At 49.9% G+C, this 24,926-nt stretch overlaps 1 protein-coding gene across 4 annotated transcripts; it reads left to right on the forward strand.

The window, feature by feature from the left end:
- Nucleotides 1-1,057: 1,057 nt before the first annotated feature.
- trim3b (tripartite motif containing 3b) lies at nucleotides 1,058-23,365 on the forward strand. Of its 4 annotated transcripts, XM_084683923.1 has the most exons (18): nucleotides 9,896-10,121; nucleotides 11,584-11,734; nucleotides 14,430-14,614; nucleotides 16,152-16,281; nucleotides 16,537-16,647; nucleotides 16,859-17,010; nucleotides 17,345-17,525; nucleotides 18,191-18,292; nucleotides 18,413-18,529; nucleotides 18,805-18,957; nucleotides 19,204-19,582; nucleotides 19,999-20,102; nucleotides 20,255-20,422; nucleotides 20,699-20,867; nucleotides 21,072-21,113; nucleotides 21,700-21,770; nucleotides 22,080-22,220; nucleotides 22,548-23,365. In XM_084683923.1, exons 3-18 carry the CDS (start codon nucleotides 14,469-14,471, stop codon nucleotides 22,698-22,700), a joined length of 2,319 nt encoding a protein of 772 aa, XP_084540049.1. In that variant the 5' UTR covers nucleotides 9,896-10,121; nucleotides 11,584-11,734; nucleotides 14,430-14,468; the 3' UTR covers nucleotides 22,701-23,365. The 4 variants fall into 4 exon arrangements, with proteins under 4 accessions (XP_084540050.1, XP_084540049.1, XP_084540048.1 ...); XM_084683924.1 differs by lacking the exons at nucleotides 9,896-10,121; nucleotides 11,584-11,734 and adding an exon at nucleotides 1,058-1,184; XM_084683922.1 differs by lacking the exon at nucleotides 11,584-11,734.
- The last annotated feature ends 1,561 nt before the right edge of the window (nucleotides 23,366-24,926 follow it).

Consider the following 24,926-nt stretch of genomic DNA (forward strand, 5'->3'; position numbering starts at 1 on the left):
GCAGTCCACAGTGAAGGGTCCACACATGTAATTATTAACGCCAATCTATCTGTATCCTTCCTCTTTGACTACATCCCACCTTTCCTTCTGTCTCTCCTGCTCTCTTCTTTCCTTTTCAAACCTGCTCAAAGACACAACATGCTCTGTCTCTTACATATCTTCTGCTTCAGTCAACCTCCATCAGTCTCTCACTTAGTCATCCTCGCACACCCCGCCCACCCTCTCTCTCTCTCTCTCTCTCTCTCTCTCTCTCTCTCTCTCTCTCTCTCTCTCTCTCTCTCTGCCACTGTCTCTCTTTCTCACACACACACACTACACTTCCTTTCCCTTTCAATTAGGCTGTGTGTGTGTCAGTCTCTCCCTCTCTGATGTTGGTATTCTCAGCGGGGTCTCCGCCTAGTACCACAGGAGCCTAGCCTGTCTGCCCGAGTTGTGTGTGTATGAGTGTGTGTGTTTGTGTGTGACAGTTTGCATTTTGTCACAGAGTAATTGATTGCCTCAGCTCATAAGGGCCATCACTAATCCTCTCTCTGATATGTGGGATTGTAAAAGCTGTGTATCTCTTCTTTCTAGCTTTTCTCTCTCTCTCTCTCTCTCTCTCTCTCTCTCTCTCTGTCTCTCTCTCTCTCTCTCTCTCTCTCTCTCTCTCTTTATCTCTCTGTCTCTCTCTCTCTCTCTCCCTCCCTCTTTCTTCTGTGTGGACATTAATGGGGATAGTAAGAGGAGATAAAGGAATGATGGAGGATTCTCATTCTCTTCCATTGCCGCCTCTCCCTTGCCATGCACAAGGCTGACCTCATTGGGCTGTTCAGTCCCCTCCCACAACTGGCCCAGCCAATCGGCTCCCCCCTCCCCGCCTCTCTCTCTCCCTCTCCCTCCGCGCACTGCCCTTTCTCTCTTTTCTCACACACACGCGCACTCAGTGCGAGCCGTCGTCCGACACCCACCCCGGCAGCAGTCTGTCCTTGCCCCATTCTCTCTCTCCTTCTCTTTTTCCTCCTCTTTTCCCGGTGGTTTTTCCTGCGCGGTGTCTCTCTGCAATGGTGTCTTCTGTGGATGGATACCTCCCATTGTGGAGAAAAACGCTGACTCCTGACTGAGACCAGCCCTCTGCTTATTTCTCTCTCTCTCTCTCACCCTCTCTCTCTCTCTCTCTCTCTCGCTGTCTCCCTTGGAAACCTCACGTGAGTACCTCCCTCTCTATTCCCCCCTCTCTCTCTCTTTTTTTTGTTGCATCCTTCCCCAACCCCACCCACCCCCCCTCCCCCCTCCCTCCCGTCCGCCCACCACCACCCCTCCCCATTCCCTCTTCCTTTCTCTTGTCCCTGCACCCGTTTCCTCCATCTTAGAGCCCTCTGTCTCCTGTGTACGCCCCAGTCATCCTCCTGCTCCCCCACCCAGCTCTGCCTGTGCCGGCCCAGTGCCTGTGACAGTCCCCGATGGGATCGTGGGGGGGGCTGGTTCCCCCCCCACCCCCCTGGTTCCTCCTCCAGAGACGTCCGCAGGCCCCGGGGGGGGGGGGGGGGGGGGGCGTCTGCCTCGGTCAGCCCAGACACAGACACCTGCGCTGGGCCCAGATGGGCGGGCCGATGGGCTGCTGCAGTTGTATCTCACTACAGGACATATTCATGGGATCCTGAGACTGGTGGTGATAGCCAAGCTAGGGTGTGGTGTCGTGTCTGTGTTGTACTGTAGATGACAGACTATTATAGGTGTTGTGTCTGTGTTGTACTGTAGATGACAGACTATTATAGGTGTTGTGTCTGTGTTGCACTGTAGATGACAGACTATTATAGGTGTGGTGCTGTGTCTGTGTTGTACTGTAGATGACAGACTATTATAGGTGTGGTGCTGTGTCTGTGTTGCACTGTAGATGACAGACTATTATAGGTGTGGTGCTGTGTCTGTGTTGTACTGTAGATGACAGACTATTATAGGTGTTGTGTCTGTGTTGCACTGTAGATGACAGACTATTATAGGTGTGGTGCTGTGTCTGTGTTGTACTGTAGATGACAGACTATTATAGGTGTGGTGCTGTGTCTGTGTTGCACTGTAGATGACAGACTATTATAGGTGTGGTGCTGTGTCTGTGTTGTACTGTAGATGACAGACTATTATAGGTGTGGTGCTGTGTCTGTGTTGCACTGTAGATGACAGACTATTATAGGTGTGGTGCTGTGTCTGTGTTGCACTGTAGATGACAGACTGTTATAGGTGTGGTGCTGTGTCTGTGTTGTACTGTAGATGACAGACTATTATAGGTGTGGGGCTGTGTCTGTGTTGCACTGTAGATGACAGACTATTGGTGCTGTGTCTGTGTTGTACTGTAGGGGATAGCTTGTCTAGGTGTGGTACTGTATCTATGTTGTACTGTAGGTGATAGCTTGGCTAGGTGTGGTACTGTATCTATGTTGTATAGGTGATAGCTTGGCTAGGTGTGGTACTGTATCTATGTTGTACTGTAGGTGATAGCTTGTCTAGGTGTGGTACTGTATCTATGTTGTACTGTAGGTGATAGCTTGGCTAGGAGTAGTGCAGTATTTATATGATGCTGTATGTGATAGCTTGGCTAGGTGTGGTACTGTATCTATATGATGCTGTAGGTGATAGCTTGGCTAGGTGTGGTACTGTATCTATATGATGCTGTAGGTGATAACTTGGCTAGGTGTGGTACTGTATCTATATGATGCTGTAGGTGATAGCCTTGCTTGGAGTAGTGCAGTATCTGTGTAATACTGTAATTGTTAGCTTATTTCGGTGTGATTCTGTCTGTAGGTAAAACTGTAAGTGCTAGCTAGGTGTGGTGCTGCATCTGTAGACAGTAATACTGTAGATGACACTAGCCTAGCTAGTGCATGGGCTGAAATTGTATCTTAGCTTAATGTGGGGCTGTGTCTATGTGTTATAAATGATAGGCTAGATAGTGTAATTGCTTATGCTGTATCCGAGTTAGACTTGGTGCTGTAGCTTTGTGTTATGAGAGGCTAAATAGTGTGATGGTTGATATTGTCGCCTCGCTAGATGTGGTAGTACCAGCGAGAGAGACCCCTATCCTGTATCACACCAGCTTAGAATTCTACACATCAGAATACAACTAGAGAGACAGCAGTTTCAGATAAAGCTTCACAAGCACACACCTCAACACAGATAAGGCTTCACACACATACATGCGCAGTATACACACACACACACACACACAACATTCTCAAAACACACTAGCCCGGACGCCATAGTGTCTCCCTTTATATTCTCCTTGTCTACTTACAGCCTTGACTCTGTGAACTTTCCACGATGTTTTGAGATGGTTAATCCCGGTGTGTGTGTGTGTGTGTGTATACATACATGTCTGAGAAGTATGTTTGTGTGCGCAAAAACAGGATTTAACAACTAGATGATCTGGATGGATCAGAGGTCTTTGTCACTGGGCATTGTGAGAGTGTGTGTGTGTGTGTGTGAAGAGATGGGGGGAGGGGAGGAGTGAGAGCGAGGGAGGGAGGGTGAAAGAAAGGGATAGAGAGATGGGGGGGGGTGTTCCTCGTCGCTGGGGGGGGAGGAGGAATGTCCAGCTGGCATGGATGGAATGTCACCAAAATGGGGTGGGGGGGGGGGGCAGCGAGAGGGGGAAGGGAGGACAGAAAGAGAGAGAGAGGGAGGATAGGGTAACGCCTAAACTGGGTTTAATTCAATAACTGGTTGACAGTCTGTGGCAGAGCAAAGCTGTCACGGTCACAGTGCCGGCTGAATGAGTGTACCCGCAGACTTCCTAAACAGCAGTATTGTGAAACACTAGAACAAAAGGGTGAAGTGATTTGACTGAAATGCGATCATCGCACACCCAGGACAGTAGAGGGCGACGTGCTCTCTGGGGTCGAAGGAAGACGTCACAATACGCACAAAGAGGAAAAAAATGCATGAGCTCAGTCTGGAAACCTGTGTTATAGACACAATTGAGGGTTTGAGAAAAGGAATAGACTGAGGTTATGAATGCGATGCACTTGAATTTGAATATGAATTACTCATCTGTATATGCACACCTGTTTTGACAGGGAAGCACCATCCTGCATTTCTGTTTCATGGAATTAAAAATGTTATAGAACTAGAAACTTTGACAAAAACACAAGACGGCCTATCCACACAAACACACACACACACAGACCACCACGCACACAGTGATGTAACTGGTGCTGTAACTGTTTTCCCCCTTGGCTTCCCAGACCCCACAATGACATTTCACGCTGTCACTCATAACATGTGACCAGTGTTAACGCGGTTAGTTATGGCTGTTCTGGGCGGTGAGGTGTGTAGCGTGTGTGTGTGACATAGTAACGTGAGATGAAAACAAACCCCACTGATATCAAACCATCTTCCTTTCTCTCCCTGTCTCTCTAACGTTCTGTCTCTCACATTCTCTCTCTCTCTCTCTCTCTCTCTCTCTCTCTCTCTCTCTCTCTCTCTCTCTCTCTCTCTCTCTCTCTCTCTCTCTCTCTCTCTCTGTCTCTCTCTCTCTCTCTCTCTCTCTCTCTCTCTGTCTCTGTCTCTCTCTCTCTTTTTCTCTAATGCCTTTGAGCCCACAGTGGCAGGTGGCTGTGTATGAGGTCATGAAAGAAGACGTTTTGCACGTTAACATTTGGGCCTTTCTGCTTGCCCTCTAGTTATTGGGCAAGTCTGACTCACAGGGCGCCACTCCAGTTGGAGTATAGTCCCGCTCTGATCCCATCACTCTGAAACTTTGGATCTCTCACATCCTCCCTGCTGGACCGAGGGTAAATCTGGCTTCGGCCTAACAGACATGCACATATGTCTGTCAGGACAGATATATTTAGACAGACTCCCACCAGAGGGCCGTGCACATTTCGCAATCTTATTTTGATGCGTTTGTCGCTTTGTTAGTTTGTTGTCAAACACAAATTCGTTCTTTTGGGAAGCTGTCGGTCACAACACATCCGAGCGAGTCGGAACCCACTCAGCCGGGGCGACTTCCGGGAACTGAGTCGATGTGACACAGCCGGCATCCAGGGTCGCCCTGGAGGTCACACCGGTTCCCTCGGCAGTTAATTGTCCGAGGTTGCCATGGTTACCATGAGAACCATCGCAGTCCCTGTGTGTGTGTGGGGTGGCGGGGGGGGGGGTTTGCTGCGGACACGCCGGCCTGCTCTGGCCCGGTCAGCGTCTCCACGGTCACCCTCCAACGCGCACACTCACCGTTAGTCAAGCACATGCAATTCATGTGCACATACGTGTCTGTGTGTGTCTGTCTCTGTGTGTGTGTGTGTGTCTACAACGGAGATGGTGCGGTGAGAGTGAGCATGTGTGACTCGAGAGCAAAAAGGAAAAGACACAGAGAGAGAGGGAGTCAGAGATGGAGAGCAAGGGAAGGACAGAGAGAGAAATCCACACACATCCTGGACACACACACACACACATACTGTACACACACGTACACACACACATGACTAACAAATGTGGGTTTCCCCTCCGGTGGGTAAGCTATTTCTAACGATGATGTGTGTGTATAAGTCATTAGTTAGTCTAGTTAAGATTCATTCAGAGTTCAAATCAAGGATCATCGATTTAAGGTAGCTACCTTGAGTTTGAGGAAATAATAGTAACAGAACATCGATGACTCGCTGTACTTAAAACACATGAGGACAGAGAAAAGAAGACAGGGAGAGGTAGAGGAGACTGAGAGAGAATGGGGAACCGGGAAGATAATGAGAGGGAGAGGGAGAGAGACAGAGAAAGAGGGCCAGAGACAGCAAGCGATGGTCGTGACTTTGTCCGAAGAGAGAGATCCTTCAGTGCCTAAAAACGGGCTACTGTGATGGGGTTTGTTGTGTGTGTGTGTGTGTGTGTTGGGCAGAAATGCGTTCTGCATGTGCAAACAATGCTCATGGTCAAGTTGCTTCATGTAGTGTGTGTGTGTGACATGGTCTTGGTTAAGCAGAGAACATTGTTACATAATAATACAAAACAATACATTAGAGCTGGAATGATGAGAATCGTGCAGGTTTACAGTAGGTTGGTACTTAAATGGAGATAAATTCATTTAGGCAATTGAAAAGTTTGAGAAAATAAAAAAACTTGTATTCAACCTATACTTATGTTCTTCCTAAAATATGAACAGGTTTTATGTGTTACATTATCTAAACTGGTAAGCAACTCACACGGAAGTGTGTTGTGGTTCAGTTTTTTATGGAGATGTGTCTTTGGCTCAGGGCGTGATGCGCTCATAGTTATTTAAAGGATCGGATTATTTCTGGATCGTCTCTTTACCCTGTGGCACATGTTCCTCTTTCACTGAAATACCCCCCTCCCACCCCCCAACTCGGAGAGAAAGACTACAGCCCAAGCAAAACAGAGAGAGAGAGAGAGACGGATAGAAAAAGAGGGGGAGAAAAAAAAGAGAGAGATTTCTACTTGACCAAACACTAAACCTTGCCCCCCTCCCTTCGCTAACCTCGTTCCCAGACTCCGCCGGCGCACGTACCTGGGCGCACGGTCTCACGGGGACGTTCCGGAACATTCCACTCTAAGCTCCCTACGAGAACGCCTAGATCTGATTTCATCCGCAACAGGCACCGATCCCTGATTTCCATCTCAATCGCAAGAACGTCGAGGCGGTCACGAGTCTCCGCGTGGATCGCAAGCGGGCGCGCCGCGTCACACGTCCGCGGGGCGGACAGTGAGCTTTCTCTCTCCGTCACGCCCGGAAACCGACCGTGACTTCCTGGTTGGTCGTGGAGGAAGTGACTTCCCGGTTCGATTAATCTCTCGCTGGACATATGCGCATACCTACACGCACACAGCTACACACACATACCCTGGCACACAGCATATACATATATACACGTAGACACGCGTACACCTTAGCATGCACAAGCACATACACACCACCTCACACACACACGCACAGATCTGTCCTGTGTGCCCAGGCCAGTTAGGATTGGTTAGCCAGCCAGCAGAGGAACCTGGACGGCATTCAGTCTCCTCCTCAACCCGTCTGTTCATCTGGAGTCCGAACAGAACCTTGCTCCTTCGAAGCATCTTTTCTAGGCTGCCGCGAGAAACTCGTGTTAGTTTTTGTGTGTGTGTGTGTGTGTGTGTGTGTGTGTGTGTGTACTGTACGCAGCGATAAGTAGACGTGCAAATTCATTAGAGCAGAGCGAGAGCTGCTAAGGCCCTCCAGTCCACAGCTGAGACGGCCCGGCGCTCCGTCACACGACGCGCTCCCCGGCCGCTCGCGTCGCCGCCACGCCGGTCACTCGTTCGCTCCCCATCGGCGGGTGGGCGGCACGGGCCACGCGTTGGGTGAGTGGGCCACGATGGGACACTTCGTCAAGTAGGGACGGACAGCGAGAGAGCAAGAGCGAGGGTGAGGGCGAGAGGGAGAGGGGGAGAGGGCAGATATGGTGGGTCTAAATATAGATATTGCCATGGCTTCAGTGGCCACTCCGGATGACTTGCGGGAGGATGTGTGGGGGCACACGAGGGGTCGAGCACCTGTCCGGGGGAGGGAGGAGGAGATGGAAGACAGGAAGGGAGAGAGAAAGGCGTCGAGGCAAGAGGGGGAGAGTAAGAGAGAGGAAAAAAGAACAGAGAGAGAGAGAAGGCAAGAGAGAGACAGAGAAGGATAGGGAGAAAATGAAAGGGAGAGAGGGAAAAGATATAGAGAGGGGGGGGTGCTATCAGCTGATATCAGCTGAGGGAGGGGGAGGGGTAGGGGGAGGGGGAGGGGGAGGGGAGGGGAGGGGAGGGGTGGGGAGGGGAAGGGAAGGGAAGGGAAGGAAGGGAGGGAGGGAGGGAGGGAGGGAGGGAGGGAGGGAGGGAGGGAGGGAGGGAGGGAGGGAGGGAGGGAGGGAGGGAGGGAGGGAGGGAGGGAGGGAGGGAGAGGGGGAGAGGGGGAAAGGGGGAGAGGGGGGGAGGGAGAGGGCTGCCTGCTCTGTGAGTGTGACTCAGAGGGAATCAGCTGACTGGGAGGACGGTTGTCGGACTCGGAGAACATCACTCTGTCCTCAGGCCCTCCAGAACCACGCTCTGTTACGCAACAACCTTCCCTCGCCTTCGCCCTGCGCGAGTGTGTGCGTGTGTGTGCGTGCGTGCATGGGTGATGAGAAGGCTGATCTGATGAGGCTAATGGTCCTTTCTTCTCCTCTCCATCCCCACCGCTCCTCACCACTAGGTAGACTCCAGGGTAGAGTCCGGAAAGGTCTATTATCCGCCTCTTCTTTTCTGCTTCTCTCAGGAAAACAAACATGCGAAGGCATGAAGTCCAGAGAGCAAGAAGCTGTGGGAGGTGCAGATTAAACACAGAGCGAGTCAGCAACACCAAGGGGGTGTTCTCCCCTGACCACTGCTTCTGTCTGCGATGTTATCAGATGCTTTTATCTGAAGCACATCTCTCCCCTCTCTCTCTCTCTATCTCTCTCTCTCTCTCACACTCTGTGTCTCTCTCTCTCACACTCTCTCTCACTCTCTCTCCTCTCTCTCTATCTCTCACTCTCTCCTCTGTTCCATATCTTCCTATCATTCTCTAATGGACACTGTGAAGGATTAAAACAACACAACAACAAACATGGCAAACTTTGCCAGCTAAGTCGGGGAGGTCACATGGTAAGATGTGTTGCACACGAGGCCTGAGTCACTCTCACTCAAATGCTGACATAGGAAGATTGGTGCGTGGGGGGTCTGTGTGTGTCACTCTCATGCCTGCTGTTTACAAAATTGCCCAGCTCCAGTAGTTCAGTCACTGCAAATTCACCCCGGTCTCTGTAACCGTGGCTACGGTGATGTCGCAAGCTGGAGTCGGGTATTTGGGGATATGTGTGGGCGTGAGAGAGAGAGAGAGAGATGAGAGTAAAAGAGGAGTCAATCCCTTTAGATTAACTGTAGATTGATGTTTTTGCCGTAATCCTCCTCAGCATCAATGCAGGATTGAATTTGGAACTCTTGCTGAGGGGGGGGGTCGTATTTATGGATGAGGCGAGCGTCGAACGGCCCTCGACTGGAAGGCCTCTGACCCAGAATTAAAAAATGATAATCCCAGTCTTAATCCCTGTGGGTAGACGTAACGCTGTGTTCCAAAACATCACTTATTTGGACTTTTCAAAGTTTCTGGAAATCTGACGTGTTTTATCTAAGTGAGCAGCCTGGGGTTGCGGTCTGGGCTGTGTGTGTGTGTGTCTGTGTGACACGTTCACACGTGTCATCAGCTAATTTGGTGTTGTGTTGCCTGTTTTGGACTTTGTCTGGTGGTCAGCCAATCCAAATGTTTACATGAGACTCACTGTTCTGCTTTCACTGTCTGTCTACTGTCCCTGCCCTCCTCACTAGATGTGAACATACAGTGCTATTAAACACATACATGTTTACATTACGGTTTATTTCATTTAGCAGACGCTTTTTCCTCCCCCAAAACGACGCAAATACACAATATGACAAATAGTATGACGTTGTCCAAGGCCTTGTTTCCGTGAACAAAAAAAAAAAACAGACAAATAATTTTTAAACCAGCTAACAAAGATGGCTGTCTCACCTAAAACGGATCATTCTTTAAGGAAATTATATTTTTTGAGGGGCTGGCTTTGTGGAGTAATCCAGTCAAGCCATAGTCAGTCACTGTATCGCTCTCTTTCTCTCCTTTTCTCAATCTTTCTCTCTCTGCCTCACCCCACCCTAGTTCAGCCTTTTAGAATTTTTGGCCTGTGAGACAATCCTTTTTCACTGCCTGTCTGCCTCCCGGCCAATCAGAGGAGGCCATGGGAGGCTGTGCGCTAGTAAACAGCCTGAAGTGGGAGGGGCTTCCCCCTGTCTCCCCACCCTCCTCTGACATCACAGCTCAGCTGGTGTCATTCACGGTGCTTCACTGCTAGAGTGTGTGTGTGTGTGTGTGTGTCAGAACCAGAGAGAGAGAGAGAGAGAGAAAAGACAAAGAAGGAAGGGGTGGACAGGGGGAAAGAGGAACAGCCAACTCTAGTGGAAGAGAGGGAGGGGAAGTAGTGTGAGCCTGCGTGTGTGTTTGTGTTGTAAGAGAGGAAGGCACTGTAATGTTCTGTGGTAGCTGGGCTGGATGTCAACACAGCGAGCCACCATGAAGGCTGTCTGGCTATCCTCAACTTTGACCAGTAAGTAGCTTCCACTCGGTCTCTCTCTCTCTCTCTTTCTCTCTCTCTCTCTCTCTCTCTCTCTCTCTCTCTCTCTCTCTCTCTCTCTCTTGCTCTCTCTCTCTCTCTCTCTCTCTCTCTCTCTCTCTCTCTCTCTCTCTCTCTCTCTCTCTCTGTACCTCCCTTTCTCTCTCCCTTTCTCTTGCTCGTTTCTATCTCTCTATCACTCTTTCTTTCAGCCTCTCTTTCTCTGCCTCCCTGTCTCTCTCTACTTACACCAGTAAAGCTGTGTGTGTGTGTGTGAGCGCAAAGAGAGTACATCTTTGTGCACCGTGTTTACCACTTAGCCGTAGCATGCTGTTGGGTTGAGTGCTGGAGGGCCGTGTACTGGCCGTGTGCTATCTTTTTCTTCTCCTCTCCCCCCTCCCCCTTGCTCCCCCTCTCGCTCCCACACTCCCCTCTCGGCTCTCAAGCTCTGTCGTGTCTCTCCTCTCTCTTTCCCTCTCTCCTCTCTCTTTCCCTCTCTCCTCTCTCTTTCCCTCTCTCCTCTCTCTTTCCCTCTCTCCTCTCTCTTTCCCTCTCTCCTCTCTCTTTCCCTCTCTCCTCTCTCTTTCCCTCTCTCCTCTCTCTTTCCCTCTCTCCTCTCTCTTTCCCTCTCTCCTCTCTCTTTTCCGCTCACTCTCCTCTCTCTCCACTCCCTTCCAGGCCCCACTCCCTTCCAGGCCCTCCCTCTCCCTCTCTTCTTCTCTTTCTCCTCTCTCCCACTCTCCACTCCTCGTCTCTCCCTCTCTCTCCCTTCCCATCTACTCTCTCCCTCCTTGCTCTCTCCCGCTCTTCTCGTCCCTCGCCCTCGTCTCCCCGTGTGAGACCAGCTGCCCCTCTGGTGAACTGGAGGGAGGGAGGAAGGTTTCATTTCCTGCTCTCTCCTTCCTTCCCTTCCCTCCCTTTCTCTGGGAGCCGTCCTGTGTTAGCTTACTGTTACAGAGGGAAGGAGAGGGGGACAGAGAGAAAGCAGGCGTGTGTGAGAGAGAGAGAGAGAGAGAGAGAGAGAGAGGGAGAGGGAGAGGGAGAGGGAGAGGGAGAGGGAGAGGGAGATACTGGTAGAGGGAGATGGAACCGGTTAGATTAGCAACGGTAAGGATTGTTTTGAACAGTAGAGAGTCTCTGATTTTAAGGTTTAAAGGTCACCGAAGATATATCTGTTTGTCTGAACGTGTGTGTGTGAGAGAGGTAGGCAGAAACTGAGGTATGGCTGTGTCACTGAAAGAGACGATTAGATGCTGTTATTTTTGACACAACAATGACTGCAATACGTCAGTTTTCCAGTATCGCCCAGGTCCAAGAACATTATACCCCTCACACACACACACACACACACAAAGACACAGGCAGTGTTTCTATACTTTTGTTGCTCCAATAGGGCACAGTATTAGCTCAATCTGGGTCAAACCAAAGCAAGCCGAGTTTGAACTTGTTGTTTCAGGTCTTGGTAACCAGCCCTGGTTGTGATTGCATCTGTGGTTATGGTCAGAATACGATCCAAATCAGCAGTGCCATGTGACCTCTCTCTCTCTCTCTCTGTGGCGTGGGAGTGGTTGTGTTCTTGTGGACACTGACGACTCATCCAGGAAGAGGTAAAGTAGCTGAATCAAGTCCCACTCTGGAGCTGGGTGAAGGCTGTGTGTGTATACAGTATGTGTGGTGGTGTGAACTTTCGTGTGTGTGTGTTTATTTTGTAAACAAGAATTGGAGTGGTGGGAGGGTTTCTCTCCTACCCATACACTTAAGAAATAAGCCCCAAGAGGCTGTGGTTTGCGCTAATTTCTCCACTTGGCGTCGTGCCAAACAAAATCCCCTCACCTGTTCTAAAATCAGCGTAAACCACGGACTCGCTGGGCTTATTGCTTTTCTAAAACTGCTACTACAAATATTTGATATGGTTCCATAAATAAAAATAATAAGAAACAAAATAGTTTAATAATAAACCGTCATTCTTCCGTCACTACAAAGTATAGTTCCTACATAAATCGTTGCCACGCAACAGCCAGATGGACACCAGTGTTTTTTGTTGTTGAAATATTGGATGCGCAGTAATATGGAATGTTAAAGCATGTTATGAGGACAACCTGTGAGGTTATGCTGGATTTTACAACACTGGAAGAAACACAGTTTTCCACCACCATTTTAGAACCTCTATCACATTCCCTCCCCACACACATACACACACACACACACACCGTCTTCTCCCAGACACAAGTCTTTCTTTAGACCAAGGCACTCGATGAGGATGCATGAACACGTGTGTGTGTGTGTGTGTGTGTGTGTATGGTCAAGCACACACACACAGATGCAAAACACCTACAGTACAAACACACACACATGCACACAGACACGCACGGCAGTGACATGACCTCTGATCTCAGACTCTGATCTAATAGGACTGAAATCGAATCCTGTGGCTGGCGGCCACTTGGCCCTCATAATGTAGACAGGAGCTTAAAAAGGGCCCTGAACTTGACAGCTGCCCTTTTAGCTCACCATTAGTGTGTGTGTGTGTTTGTGTCTGCATATGTGTGTGTGTGTTTGCAGACATGCTCGTGTGTGTGTGTGTGTACATGCATGTGTACATGCATCTTTGCTTGCCTGATTGTGAAGGCATCTGTTAGATGTGTGCATGTGTTTGTGCGCATGCGTGTGTCTGCGTGTGTGTGGGTACGTGCAGACAGTGTGTATCATGGACAGGCCGTCAGATGTGGACCCTGACAGCAGGCCGTCTCATGTGGATTTGGCTCTGAGTGCGGGAGCCAGTCTGGACAGATGTGCAGGCTGGGGTGTGTGTGGGGGGAGGGGGGGGTGGAGAGATCAGTATTTGTGTGTAAGTGTTTGCGAGCGTGTACGTTTTGTGTTGTATGTGTGTCAGGAATATGAATTCTAAATCTGGTGACTGAAAATCTGTAAGTGCAGAGTCTAGCAGGAACCTGAGGTGCAGACTAGCCACCTAACAACCCGGCAGCTAAAAATAGTCTCAGCATCACAGCCATGCTATTTACATGACTCGTGTATTAACAAATTCTAATGAGTTCACGTTGTGCCAGACGGTAAATTCTGTTTTGTTTTTTTGTCGCTGGGCAGATTGGCGGCTGTGTCTGTGCTATATTACATCAAATAACATTTTTATCGGTGTGCAGTTGCCCCCTTTACAGGGCGTTATCAAGTCCTGCTGTGCACCACTCTGCCTTCAAACTCATTATCCGCACTTCTCACTCACTCTCCTCAGCTATGACTGCGTGGAAAGATGTGAATAATAACAACCCAAAAAGAGCCTCCCCCCCCCCAAATAAACAAGAATCGTCAACATTTACCAAATAACTAGGATCAACGCCACCACCTTCCAGAAGGACAGAATCCCGTTTCCGCAGAAACGAGGACAACAGTCGTTGTTCAGTCGTTGTTTCCCTTTCCGGCTCCTTCTCTGTGTGCTCGCTCCATGGTGACTGTGTGTGTGTGGGGGGGGGGGTCAGAGGACGGGAGGAGAGGGGGTTAACGTCTTCCTGACGGGAGGAGAGGGGGTTAACGTCTTCCTGGCGGGAGGAGAGGGGGTTAACGTCTTCCTGGCGGGCAGGACGTCCTGCGTGGGAAGGAGGCCTCGTGTGGAGCCTGGCTCGCTGTCGTCTCAAGCAGAAGAATCTGTCTGTGTGTGTGTGTGAGGGGGGGGGGGTTGTGTGGGGGGGTGTGGGGGGGGGGGTTGGGTGTGTGTGTGAGAGGAAACCCTGTTGACCCCATTCTCTTCTTCAGCTTCCGACCAATCAGGGCTTCTCTTCCGAATGCTCATATGGAGCATGTTTTTTGTGACATCACTCAGAACCTGAAATGAGATCTCCTCTCCCTCCCTATCTCTCGTCATTACCCTCCCTCCCTCCCTCTCTCTGTACTGTATTCTTACAAAGCCTTCACCATGGTTTAACATGAACTCCATCAGTGCTAAGGTGTTATTTGAAACCCTTGACACAGCAAAGCCTACAGGAAGATGGATAATGAATGAATGAATGTGGTAACAGCTGAGTTGAGGCTATGTAGGGTCCCTGGTTTAGCTTGTCAAACGACCAACGCCATGCACGCAATGCACGTGCGTGGAAAGCGAGGAAAAAACAACATTACAGCCCTTTGTCTCCCTCTCTCCGTCTCTTTTTCCATCCATTAAACATGTGTGGCAGCGGGCAGCAGTATACATGTTTAATACTGTCATAGTGTGTTTGCGTCATGTCAAAATCCTTGTGTTTAAGGATCTCTCTCTCTCTCTCTCTCTCTTTGTCTCTCTCTCCCCTCCAGGTTAACTGACGTCAGAACATTCGGAGTCTCGCTCCTTGGATGTCTGTTGCCATGGCGATGCGTGACAAGACCAGCACCAGCCCTGTGGTCCGGCAGATAGACAAGCAGTTCCTGGTCTGCAGCATCTGCCTGGACCACTACCACAACCCCAAGGTCCTGCCTTGCCTGCACACCTTCTGCGAAAGGTAACTCGAACCACGTACACCCGTGACCACGACTCTCGACCACCAATCCCAACCGCGCCTCGGACCCTCACCCCCGAGGGGGACCCTTCTGTCCAGTCACGCTTCCTGGTACTGTGACTGACCGGCCCAACATGGACAGTCGCCAACTCACCCCCCCCCCCCCCCCCCTTCAGACTAACTCCAGTTTTCTTGGAGAGCCCTCGTCGAAGAATCTAAGTGCATTCCTGAGTTTGAGAACCCAGTCGGCAGCGGTCCTCTGGAGAGAGGCCTGGTGTTGAGAGACGAGCGAGACAGAGGGGAGAGTTTCAGTCCTTCCTCAGACGAGTTTCAGAGGAGAGGCGGAGCCCGCGGCGATCCTGTCACGCTCAAACGCCTCGAGCGGAGACGACGGGCAAGTGACCCGGGACGGCGGGAGAGACGCGACACCCTCCTGTCGCGTCTTCCACGTGTTCTACGTAAAGACACGGAAATGACCGCCGTCAGGCAAAAAGCCCAAACCGTGGAAATGTGTTAGGGTTCGTTTGTGTGTCTGTGCGGTGTAAGGGAGTGTGTGTGGGGGTAGTTGGATGGGTGGGGGGGCAGGGGGGTTCGTCTTCTGGCTGTGGTGACAGTTGTACAGAGAATCAACCCCTGGCAGCCTACTGTCCTCCTCTGCCACGGGGCTGGACTCCAGCCAGGGCTTTACTTCCTCTCCTCCTCCACCCCTTCTCCCTCTCTCCTCATCCATCTGCTGGCCCTTATCTATTGAGTTATCTCTCCATTCTGTGTTCCCGCCTCGAGCCTGATGTTTTCATATTTCGTATCTTTTTCTTTGTTTTGTTTCTCCTTTATTCATTCTCTGTCACGATCTCTCTCTGGCTCTCTCTTGTTTTATCAGTGCTCTTGTCCCTGCCTTTGTGTCCCTGTTGTCTCCCGGGGGCCATGGCAGTGTGCGCGCGCGTGTGTGTGTGTTTTGACTCAGACACACAATGATCCTCTGCGTGTTTTGACAAGAGCTGTGTTTAAGGGCTGTCCGTCAATTAGGAGGACTCTTCCTCCCTCTCTCTCTCTCTCTCTCTCTCTCTCTCTCTCTCTCTCTCTCTCTCTCTTACCTCTTTTCCCTCTGCATGAACACAACTGGAAACAATCCATTGCCGTGCACTCTGTGATTCAGCTGCCGTATTGAGACCGAGACAAAACCCCTGCCCTAGTCCATGTACATACACTGCATATATAAACACTTACCTGTAATGGGTCATTACATTTAGATCAGCCTTGCACAAATAGGTTGAGGTGACTAATCTCCCTCCCTCTCCCTCTCCCTTTCCCCTCCCTCCCTCTCCCTTTCCCCTCCCTCTCCCTTTCCCCTCCCTCTCCCTCACTCCCTCTCCCTCTCCCTCTCCCTCTCCCTCTCTCTCTCTCTCTCTCTCTCTCTCTCTCTCTCTCTCTCTCTCTCTCTCTCTCTCTCTCTCTCTCTCTCTCTCTCTCTCTCTCTCTCTCTCCCCCTCCCTCCCTCCCTCCCTCCCTCCCTCCCTCCCTCCCTCCCTCTCTCCCTCAGTTGTCTCCAGAACTACATCCCCCCAGAGTCTTTAACCTTGTCGTGTCCAGTGTGTCGGCAGACGTCCATCTTGCCTGAGAAGGGGGTGTCAGCGCTACAGAACAACTTCTTCATCACCAATCTCATGGAGGTTAGCCTCATTTAGAAACTAAACGACGCATGTGGTCCACCAACCTTTTTTCTGTTTGACAAGATAAAGGTGTTTATAACATGACTTACTCAACTAAGATGGCGGCTAACAGCAACGCTAGAAGCAACCAGCATAGTTTGAAAGGAGGCCTGTGTTGAATACCAAACGACGTGGTGAAATGTGTCATGCTCACTTTCTTCTGAAATAGCGCACATGGAACAGCTCTTTGATGAAAGGTAGTGTGTGTTTGACCAGGTCCTCCAGAGAGATCCGGAATGTTCTCGTCCGGAGGCCTGCAGCGTCCTCGAGTCGGTCAGCGCTGCAGCTGCAGGGAAGCCCCTCTCCTGCCCCAACCACGAGGGCAAGGTAAGACTCCGTTACCCCATACCCCCCCCTTTCTGCCCCCCTACTGCCACGACAGCCAATGACTCCCCCCCCACACACACACACAACCCCCCATTTCGGAACAGCGCGAGTTCACCTCAATGGATTCGGTGTGCGACCACGCAAACCGTCGTGAGATTCGCATGAGGGCCCTCCTCCCGTCTGATTCCTGCCGCTCTGGCTCCCCCTGCAGGTGATGGAGTTCTACTGCGAGTCGTGCGAGACAGCCATGTGTCTGGACTGCACGGAGGCGGAGCATCGCGAGCACGTGACCGTGCCCCTGCGGGACGTCCTGGAGCAGCACAAGACGGAGCTGAAGACCCAGCTGGACGCCATACGCAACAGGTTAGCGTCCGAGAGGCAGACCCCCCTCTCGGTCCATTCATGAATCCCCGAAAGGAAATCCAGGCGTGGTAGGAAAAGAGAAAGAACAATTGAAAAGGAGGAAGTCAGGTGGCTGAGCAGGTCAGGGAATCGGGATAGTAATCAGAAGGTTGCCGGTTCGATTCTCGGCCGTGCCAAATTGGACGTTGTGTCCTTGGGCAAGGCACTTCACCCTACTTGCCTCGGGGGGGAATATCCCTGTACTTACTGTAAGTTGCTCTGGATAAGAGCGTCTGCTAAATGACTACATGTAAATGTAAAGGAACGTGGGCGTTGTCTTTCCCCCCCGCTCCAGGCTTCCCCAGCTCACGGCCGCGATCGAGCTGGTGACGGAGATCTCCCGCCAGCTGACGGAGAGGAAGAACGAGGCGGTGGCCGAGATCACGGGCACCTTCGAGGAGCTGGAGCGGGCACTCAACCAGCGCAAGACGGCCCTCGTGACCGACCTGGAGAGCATCTGCAACGCCAAGCAGAAGGTAGCTAACACGCCCCCCTCTCTCTGCAACGCCAAGCAGAAGGTAGCTAACACGCCCCCCTCTCTCTGCAACGCCAAGCAGAAGGTAGCTAACACGCCCCCCTCTCTCTGCAACGCCAAGCAGAAGGTAGCTAACACGCCCCCCTCTCTCTGCAACGCCAAGCAGAAGGTAGCTAACACGCCCCCCTCTCTCTGCAATGCCAAGCAGAAGGTAGCTAATACGCCCCCCTCTCTCTGCAACGCCAAGCAGAAGGTAGCTAACACGCCCCCCTCTCTCTGCAATGCCGAGCAGAAGGTAGCTAACACGCCCCCCTCTCTCCCTCACCTCTGTCCCCCCTCACCCCTCTTCCCCTCACCTCTCTCTCCCCCCTCACCCCCTCCAACAAGTACCATTTCACAAAAGACTCTGAAGCCGTACTGTCTTGCTATACCTACTACCATAGGCGATTCTAGGTTTTGAAACTGGGGGTGCAAAGGGTAGTCATTTGTTTATTTTTGCTTACAAAAACATGCTTACATGCTCAAGGATGAACATTGAAATGTTTTCATCCCAACAGTAGTGGGTGCAAATGCAACCCCTGCACCCGCGGTAACATCCACACTACTAGTCTGCTAACTACTGCGGATGCTAGCTGATGCTAACGCTCAACCTCCCCCCCTGCCCAGGTACTGCAGGCCCAGCTCTCCTCTCTGCTCCAGGGCAAGGAGCACATCCAGAGCAGCTGTAACTTCACGGAGCAGGCCCTGAACCACGGCAGCGCCACTGAGGTCGGTGGAGCGGCCGCTCTTCACACACACGTCACACACACACACACACACTTGTGTGTTCTGTCATCCTCCGTGGAGAAACTCCAGGCTAGACCGTAACGTGCTGTACAATCGGGTCAGTCGGGTCTTTGTGTCCAGGTCCTGCTGGTGCAGAAGCAGATGTCGGAGAGGGTGGCAGCCCTGGCCCGGCATGACTTCCCAGACAAGCCTCACCAGAATGCCCACCTGGACTGCCAGGTAGGATACACAGCGCTACACACACACACACACACGTCAGCTGCATCTGGGATCATCAGAGAGCTGAGGGGGTGTTCGTGGAGGCCAAGAGATCTAGATAAAGGTCAGGGGTCAAGTCTTGATAAGGGTCCCGGGTCAAGTCTTGATAAGGGTCAGGAATCAAGTCTTGATGAAGTTCAGGGGGTCGAGGATTGATCGATAAGGGTCAGGGGTCAAACTCGGGGGGGGTCAGAGGTCAGTTGTGGTGTAAGGTGGGACTGTGTGTGACCCTCCAGGTGGAGACCGAGGGCCTGCGTCGCTCCATCCAGAACCTCGGGGTCCTCATCACCACGGCAGCAGTAGGCCACACCTCCGTGGCAACGGGAGAGGGTCTCCGCCACGCGGCGACGGGACAACACCTCAGTATCACCGTGACAACCAAGGACAAGGTCTGTCTCGTTTTCGAAATCACTTATTAAACTCATGTTCTCTCTTCTTCCATGAGCCTTTGCAAGCCTGTCGTGAACGCTGTTTCTCACAATCATATTTTGGATGCAGAACTAGTCACTTCTGAACCTGCTGTACTTTCAGTATGCACTATTTGTAGGTCGCTATGGAAAGCATGCGCTAAATTAATAAAACGCCAGACGTAGACTTTGACGACCTGACCGACTCCCTCCCGCCCGCCTCCGCAGGACGGGGAGCTGGTGAAGACCGGCAACGCCGCCCTGAAGGCCGAGATCACGACCGCGGAAGGCTCGCGCGCCGCCGACCCGGACGTGACGGACAACAAGAACGGCACGTACGAGGTGGGCTACGTGCTCCGCACCGAGGGCGAGCACGCCTTCGCCCTGTCGCTGTACGGCCAGCCGGTCCGGGGCAGCCCCTTCCGCCTGCGGGCCGTCAAGCCCTCCGACGTGCCCCAGTCTCCGGACGACGTAAAGCGGCGGGTCAAGTCGCCCAGCGGGACCGGGGGCCACGTGAGGCAGAAGGCGGTGCGGCGGCCCTCCAGCATGTACAGCACCACCAAGAAGAAGGAGAACCCCATCGAGGACGAGCTCATCTACAGAGTGGGTAAGGCGGGGCCTCCGTCCACCCGGCCTATCAAGAGGGATTGCCCAAGGATAACCGACCTATCAACACGGTTGTTTGGGATAGCCAGCCTATCATTTTAGTCATTTAGCAGACGCTCTTATCCAGAGCAACTTACAGTGAGTACAGGGACATATCAAGGGGGATTGCCCTAGAATAACCGACATCTCAACACGGTTACTTAAGATAACCAGCCTATTCAGGGATTTCTCAGGATAATCAAGCGATCAACACTTTTACTTAGGATAACCAACCTATCAAGGGGATTGCCCGGGATAATCAAGCGATCAACACTTTTACTTAGGATAACCAACCTATCAAGGGGATTACTTAATCTCTTTATCTATCCTACAACGACCCAAATCACAAGGCATGTGTGCTTCCCCCTGTCTGTCTAGGTTCTCGGGGAAGAGAGAAGGGAGAGTTCACCAACCTGCAGGGTATCTCTGCCTCCAGCAACGGCCGAGTGGTGGTAGCCGATAGCAACAACCAGTGTATACAGGTGAGAGAGAGAGAGTATAACCATTGTATAGTAGAGGATAACAGTTCCTTTGTTCATTCGAGTGAACAATCCAGCTTGTGTTAAACTAGCGACAGAACTGGGATGTGATACGATTCAGCGACACGTTGAAATGACTCGGCCTGTCCTCTCAGGTGTTCTCCAATGACGGCCAGTTCAAGATGCGCTTCGGGGTCAGAGGTCGCACGCCTGGCCAGCTGCAGAGGCCCACGGGCGTCACCGTGGACATGAACGGTGACATCATCGTGGCAGACTACGACAACCGATGGGTCAGCATCTTCTCCTCTGACGGCAAGTTCAAGGTGAGACTTTAGCCGAGGCAGTGTGGTTTCCATTCTACACAAATATCCCCCCTTAATATTATTCGAACAATTAGAACTTGATATATAGTTATGAGTTATATATATATATATTATACTTGCCAGAAAGCCCCTGTTTTTTTAAATACATTTGCAAAGGAATGCTTCAGATTCCAAATTTTTTTCACCCATATTTCTAATAAATGTATGATATTGATCAAAGGGATATTCTTCTAAACCGTGGTTAGACCAAAGCTGTCCCGTTTCTCGCCATCCCAGAATAAGATTGGCGCTGGTAAGCTGATGGGCCCCAAGGGCGTCGCCGTGGACAGGAACGGCCACATCATCGCCGTCGACAACAAGGCGTGCTGCGTGTTCATCTTCCAGGCCAACGGGAAGCTGGTGACCAAATTTGGAGCCAGGGGGACTTCCGACAGACAGTTTGCAGGTGAGTGGGTAGGGGCTAGGACCCAGGGGGAGTCCATATCGTTTGTGGTTGTCCTGGCTCCGGGAGCCAATAGGGAACCCGCGTGTGCTTGTAGTTTAGACCACGCCTCCCTCTCTTTGCTCGGTCGCTGGTCCTTCATCTCTGCCTCCACCTCGTTTGGGCTCATCCTTTTCTTTCTGTTTCTTCCCCTCCGTTTGTCTTTAGAAAAGAGTGGTGCAAACTTAAATAGATCTGGCCCTGTGTTCAGTAAGTATTGAGCGTCACCTCTCTGCGCCTCCCTCTCCTCCCTCTCTCTGTTCCCCTGACTGTGTCTTTGATTGACAGCGGCTAATTTGGGCAGCTCGCTCCATGACTGCGTATAGGAAAGAAAAGCATAATAACATATTCATGTAAATGCCGCTGGGATTATGCGCTAATGAGGCAATGATTATGCATGATTACCGTGATTATGATGACAGCATTTGCCACATTTAATGACCTGCATTTTTGTCAGACAATACTCTAGTATAAATATATACTAGATAGTACAAATATACTTTATGCTGAAACAACAGACGTACCAATCAGATTTTGTGATTATCAATAAAAATGATGGTTCAGAACATGACCATGTATAATAACCCAACTAATGCAATTTAATATGATCCGTAGGGTGATAATGTCATAATGCTACGGCCCCCCCAAAAACGACTCACTTATTTAATTACATTTGACAAATGTTTACCTGCTGCCTAGTGTGGCCAACATGGTGAGTCCGGGAAGATCCACCCCTCCTGGTGCTAAACTCTGTCTCTCTCTACCCGTTCCCCTGTTTATCTATCGCCAACCTTAGGTCCACACTTTGTAGCAGTGAACAACAAGAATGAGATTGTTGTGACCGATTTCCACAACCACTCCGTAAAGGTGAGACGATCAGGCGTCGCCCTTCTCAATCACCCATCCTACATTCCCACCTCGCGCTACATCTGTGCTGGCGTACATTTTCTTTCACTTCGGTCAATTTAGGAAGGTATATAAATAACTGACTCCTTAAATGTAATACAAAAACATTTGACACAAGATGCCTGAGTCGAATTCCTGTTCTGATTCTACTTCCTGTTCTGATTCTACTTTTTGTTCTGATTCTACTTCCTGTTCTGATTCTACTTCCTATTCGATTCAATTTCCTGTTCTGATTCTATTTCCTGTTCTGATTCTACTTCCTGTCCCCAGGTGTACAGTGCAGACGGGGAGTTCCTGTTCAAGTTTGGATCCCACGGGGAGGGCAACGGCCAGTTCAACGCCCCTACCGGGGTGGCGGTGGACGCCAACGGCAACATCATCGTTGCAGACTGGGGCAACAGCCGGATACAGGTGAGGCTCCGCCCTGTGTGATGTCACTGACCAGGACAGAGGAATGGGGATGATTGATATTATCATCATCCATGAAAATCCGAGTCTGTTTACTAAGGGGCACCGTGAATATCGGCAATATATAATAGTTGAAAAACTAAAATAGTACAGGAGGGAGATATGAAACCAAAACAAAGTAAACCTAATAAAGAACAAAGATCAAAAAACGAAACAACAAAAGCGAATGATTTAAAAAAAACAAGATTCCGTTCAAGCATCTGAAAACGCTCCTATATCCTCCCGGCTCTCTGACAGTGATTCTGTTGTGTGTTTGTTTTTTTCCGTCAGGTGTTTGACAGCGCGGGCTCCTTCCTGTCCTACATCAACACGTCAGCTGACCCCCTCTACGGGCCCCAGGGCCTGGCCCTCACCTCCGACGGACACGTGGCCGTGGCTGACTCTGGTAACCACTGCTTCAAGGTGTATCGCTACCTGCAGTAGTGGAAGAAGCAGGCCCTGGTCCCTAAGACTGCAACCCTCTGGCCCCTCAGACTGCAGCGGGAAGCAGAGGGGCGGGGCTAGCAGAGGGGCGGGGCTAGCAGAGGGGCGGGGCTTCGTCTAGCTAACTCGACCCAGCATTACTCTCTGAAGTATCTAACCAGCTCAAACAGTAACAAGCACCATAGAAGGATTTTAGTCCAAAGGAATGTCCCCTGACTACACTCTTGATCCTGACAGTTTGCATCTTGCCACGCACACCCACTGACCGCACCTGACAAGCACGATTGATGACTCAACAGGTTTAAAGCCACTTCCTGTTTTTGGGACTTTTTCTGCTATCGGCAACTTTCAATAACTTGGGTTTTTAGGAAGTGATTATATCCAAAGACAGCTGTGTGAAGAATCACTGATCGCTCCAGACATCCGACCGCCCGTATTTACCCTTCGCACAAAACGTTTATCGTCTACCAACCGCCACTTTTATCGTCTAAAGCAAACCACTAATCCAGGGTTTGATCCAGTGGAATCCCTCAAACTGCCCGCTCTGTCTTGGTCCCACTCTTCACTATCTTTGTGTATTTATAACTCCCATGTGCCCATGTAATGCTGACTGTGCATATTTGTGTTCATGTTTTTTTTGTTGTAAATAAATTCATCGAAAATGTTGTTGTATACGTTTCACTTAACATTTCAGATTTGGCGAAGCTTTCTTTAGTCGTGTATATTTCATCTTAATCTCAGCACTGATACTACAGTAACCGAAAGATTTGATCCACAAACCTACCTAATTAATTGCAGTGTTAAATAGCACAATGATAAGCATATCAATAGTTGTACTTAAATTTACAACCTAAAACCCATGCGAGGGCTTGATTTATTTTCTATTATCATTTTCTACCTGATTTTATCCAAATTATTTTTATAATTTGGTGTTTGGATATTTACCACACTTTGCCAAACTTTAGTTAAACATTGTAGCACTGCAAACTGTATTCTTCAACCTTCCCTTGTTGAGATTACATCCACATCATTTTGCCAAATCCATTTGTATCATGATATGTTCTTGTTACATACAACACAGAGATCATCACTTCAAGAAATAATTTACTAGAGTAATATATATGCCTGTGTGTAAAGATAGCTGTCAAATACTTGTATATCATATTCTAAAAAGGTAACTGTATATTACTGTCATACTGTAATAATGTTGTAGCTGACTAAAGCACCTTGGCATGGATTTGCCAGTATGTGTATTTTTTTGTTAATTTCCGATTTTTCGGTTCCACTTGTGTCCCTGGAGAGCTGCTAGCTGAAAGCTAACATGGACAGGCACAACTCAGTATTTTTCTGAATGTTTGGTCATTTTGAAATACTCAAACGAAGACTTGAAGGTCACTTTAATCCCAGTGTTGTATTTCCTTTCATTTATTAACAACATACATCTCTGAGGTCCATTTATTTGTTATTTCATACATCACTATTCTCACTGCTGCCTTCTACTTCAATCCTGCTCCCTTTCCCTCTCCCACTCACTTTTATTCTCATTGTCTCCACTGTTCAACAAGTCTCACGCACATTAATCCTAATTATTACTGACAAAGAAAGGCTGGTCGTCACTTAAATCCTCTCTAGTCTTTTCAAACTGTCTAGAAAGCTCAAACATCAACCACATAGTTTTTTCTTGACTTCTTACCTAATTCTCACCAAATCCATCCAACACGTGACAGTGCTTGGATGAAACTGAAATAAAGATGTTGCACAACGCTATTTACTCATTTACAAAACATGGTGTATACTTAAATGGATCAGTCACCGGTGTATTACTGTCAAGTCACATTATGCCATGATTTCATATGTATGTAATTAAGATTGTATATAATAAAGATAAACCATGGTTGTCCACTTGATTGGTCTATTGGTTGCATGCTTGCTTTGCTGCCTGGTGGGTAATGGTGTTAGGTTGGTTGGTTAGGTGTTAAGTAGGTAGGTTAGTAGGAGTGTTTGTCTGGTTTATTGGTGGGTTAGCTTTTTGATTGGTTGTTTAGTTTGTTAAGGGGGTTATGGTTCAGAGACATTTATTGGTTACTTTCTTATTTGGCTGGTAGGGTTGGTGGACAGTACAAGAGGAGTCTGGATTACAGGGGTAAATTTGCCAAAGTAGTGTGGCATGAACCGTGCCGGTACTTGTAGTTCACAAATTGAAATTATGTTTTCACTAGACGTGGA

Source organism: Hypomesus nipponensis, chromosome 20 (genome assembly GCF_054491055.1).
Source record: "Hypomesus nipponensis isolate SF chromosome 20, ASM5449105v1, whole genome shotgun sequence".
Lineage (NCBI taxonomy): Eukaryota > Metazoa > Chordata > Actinopteri > Osmeriformes > Osmeridae > Hypomesus > Hypomesus nipponensis.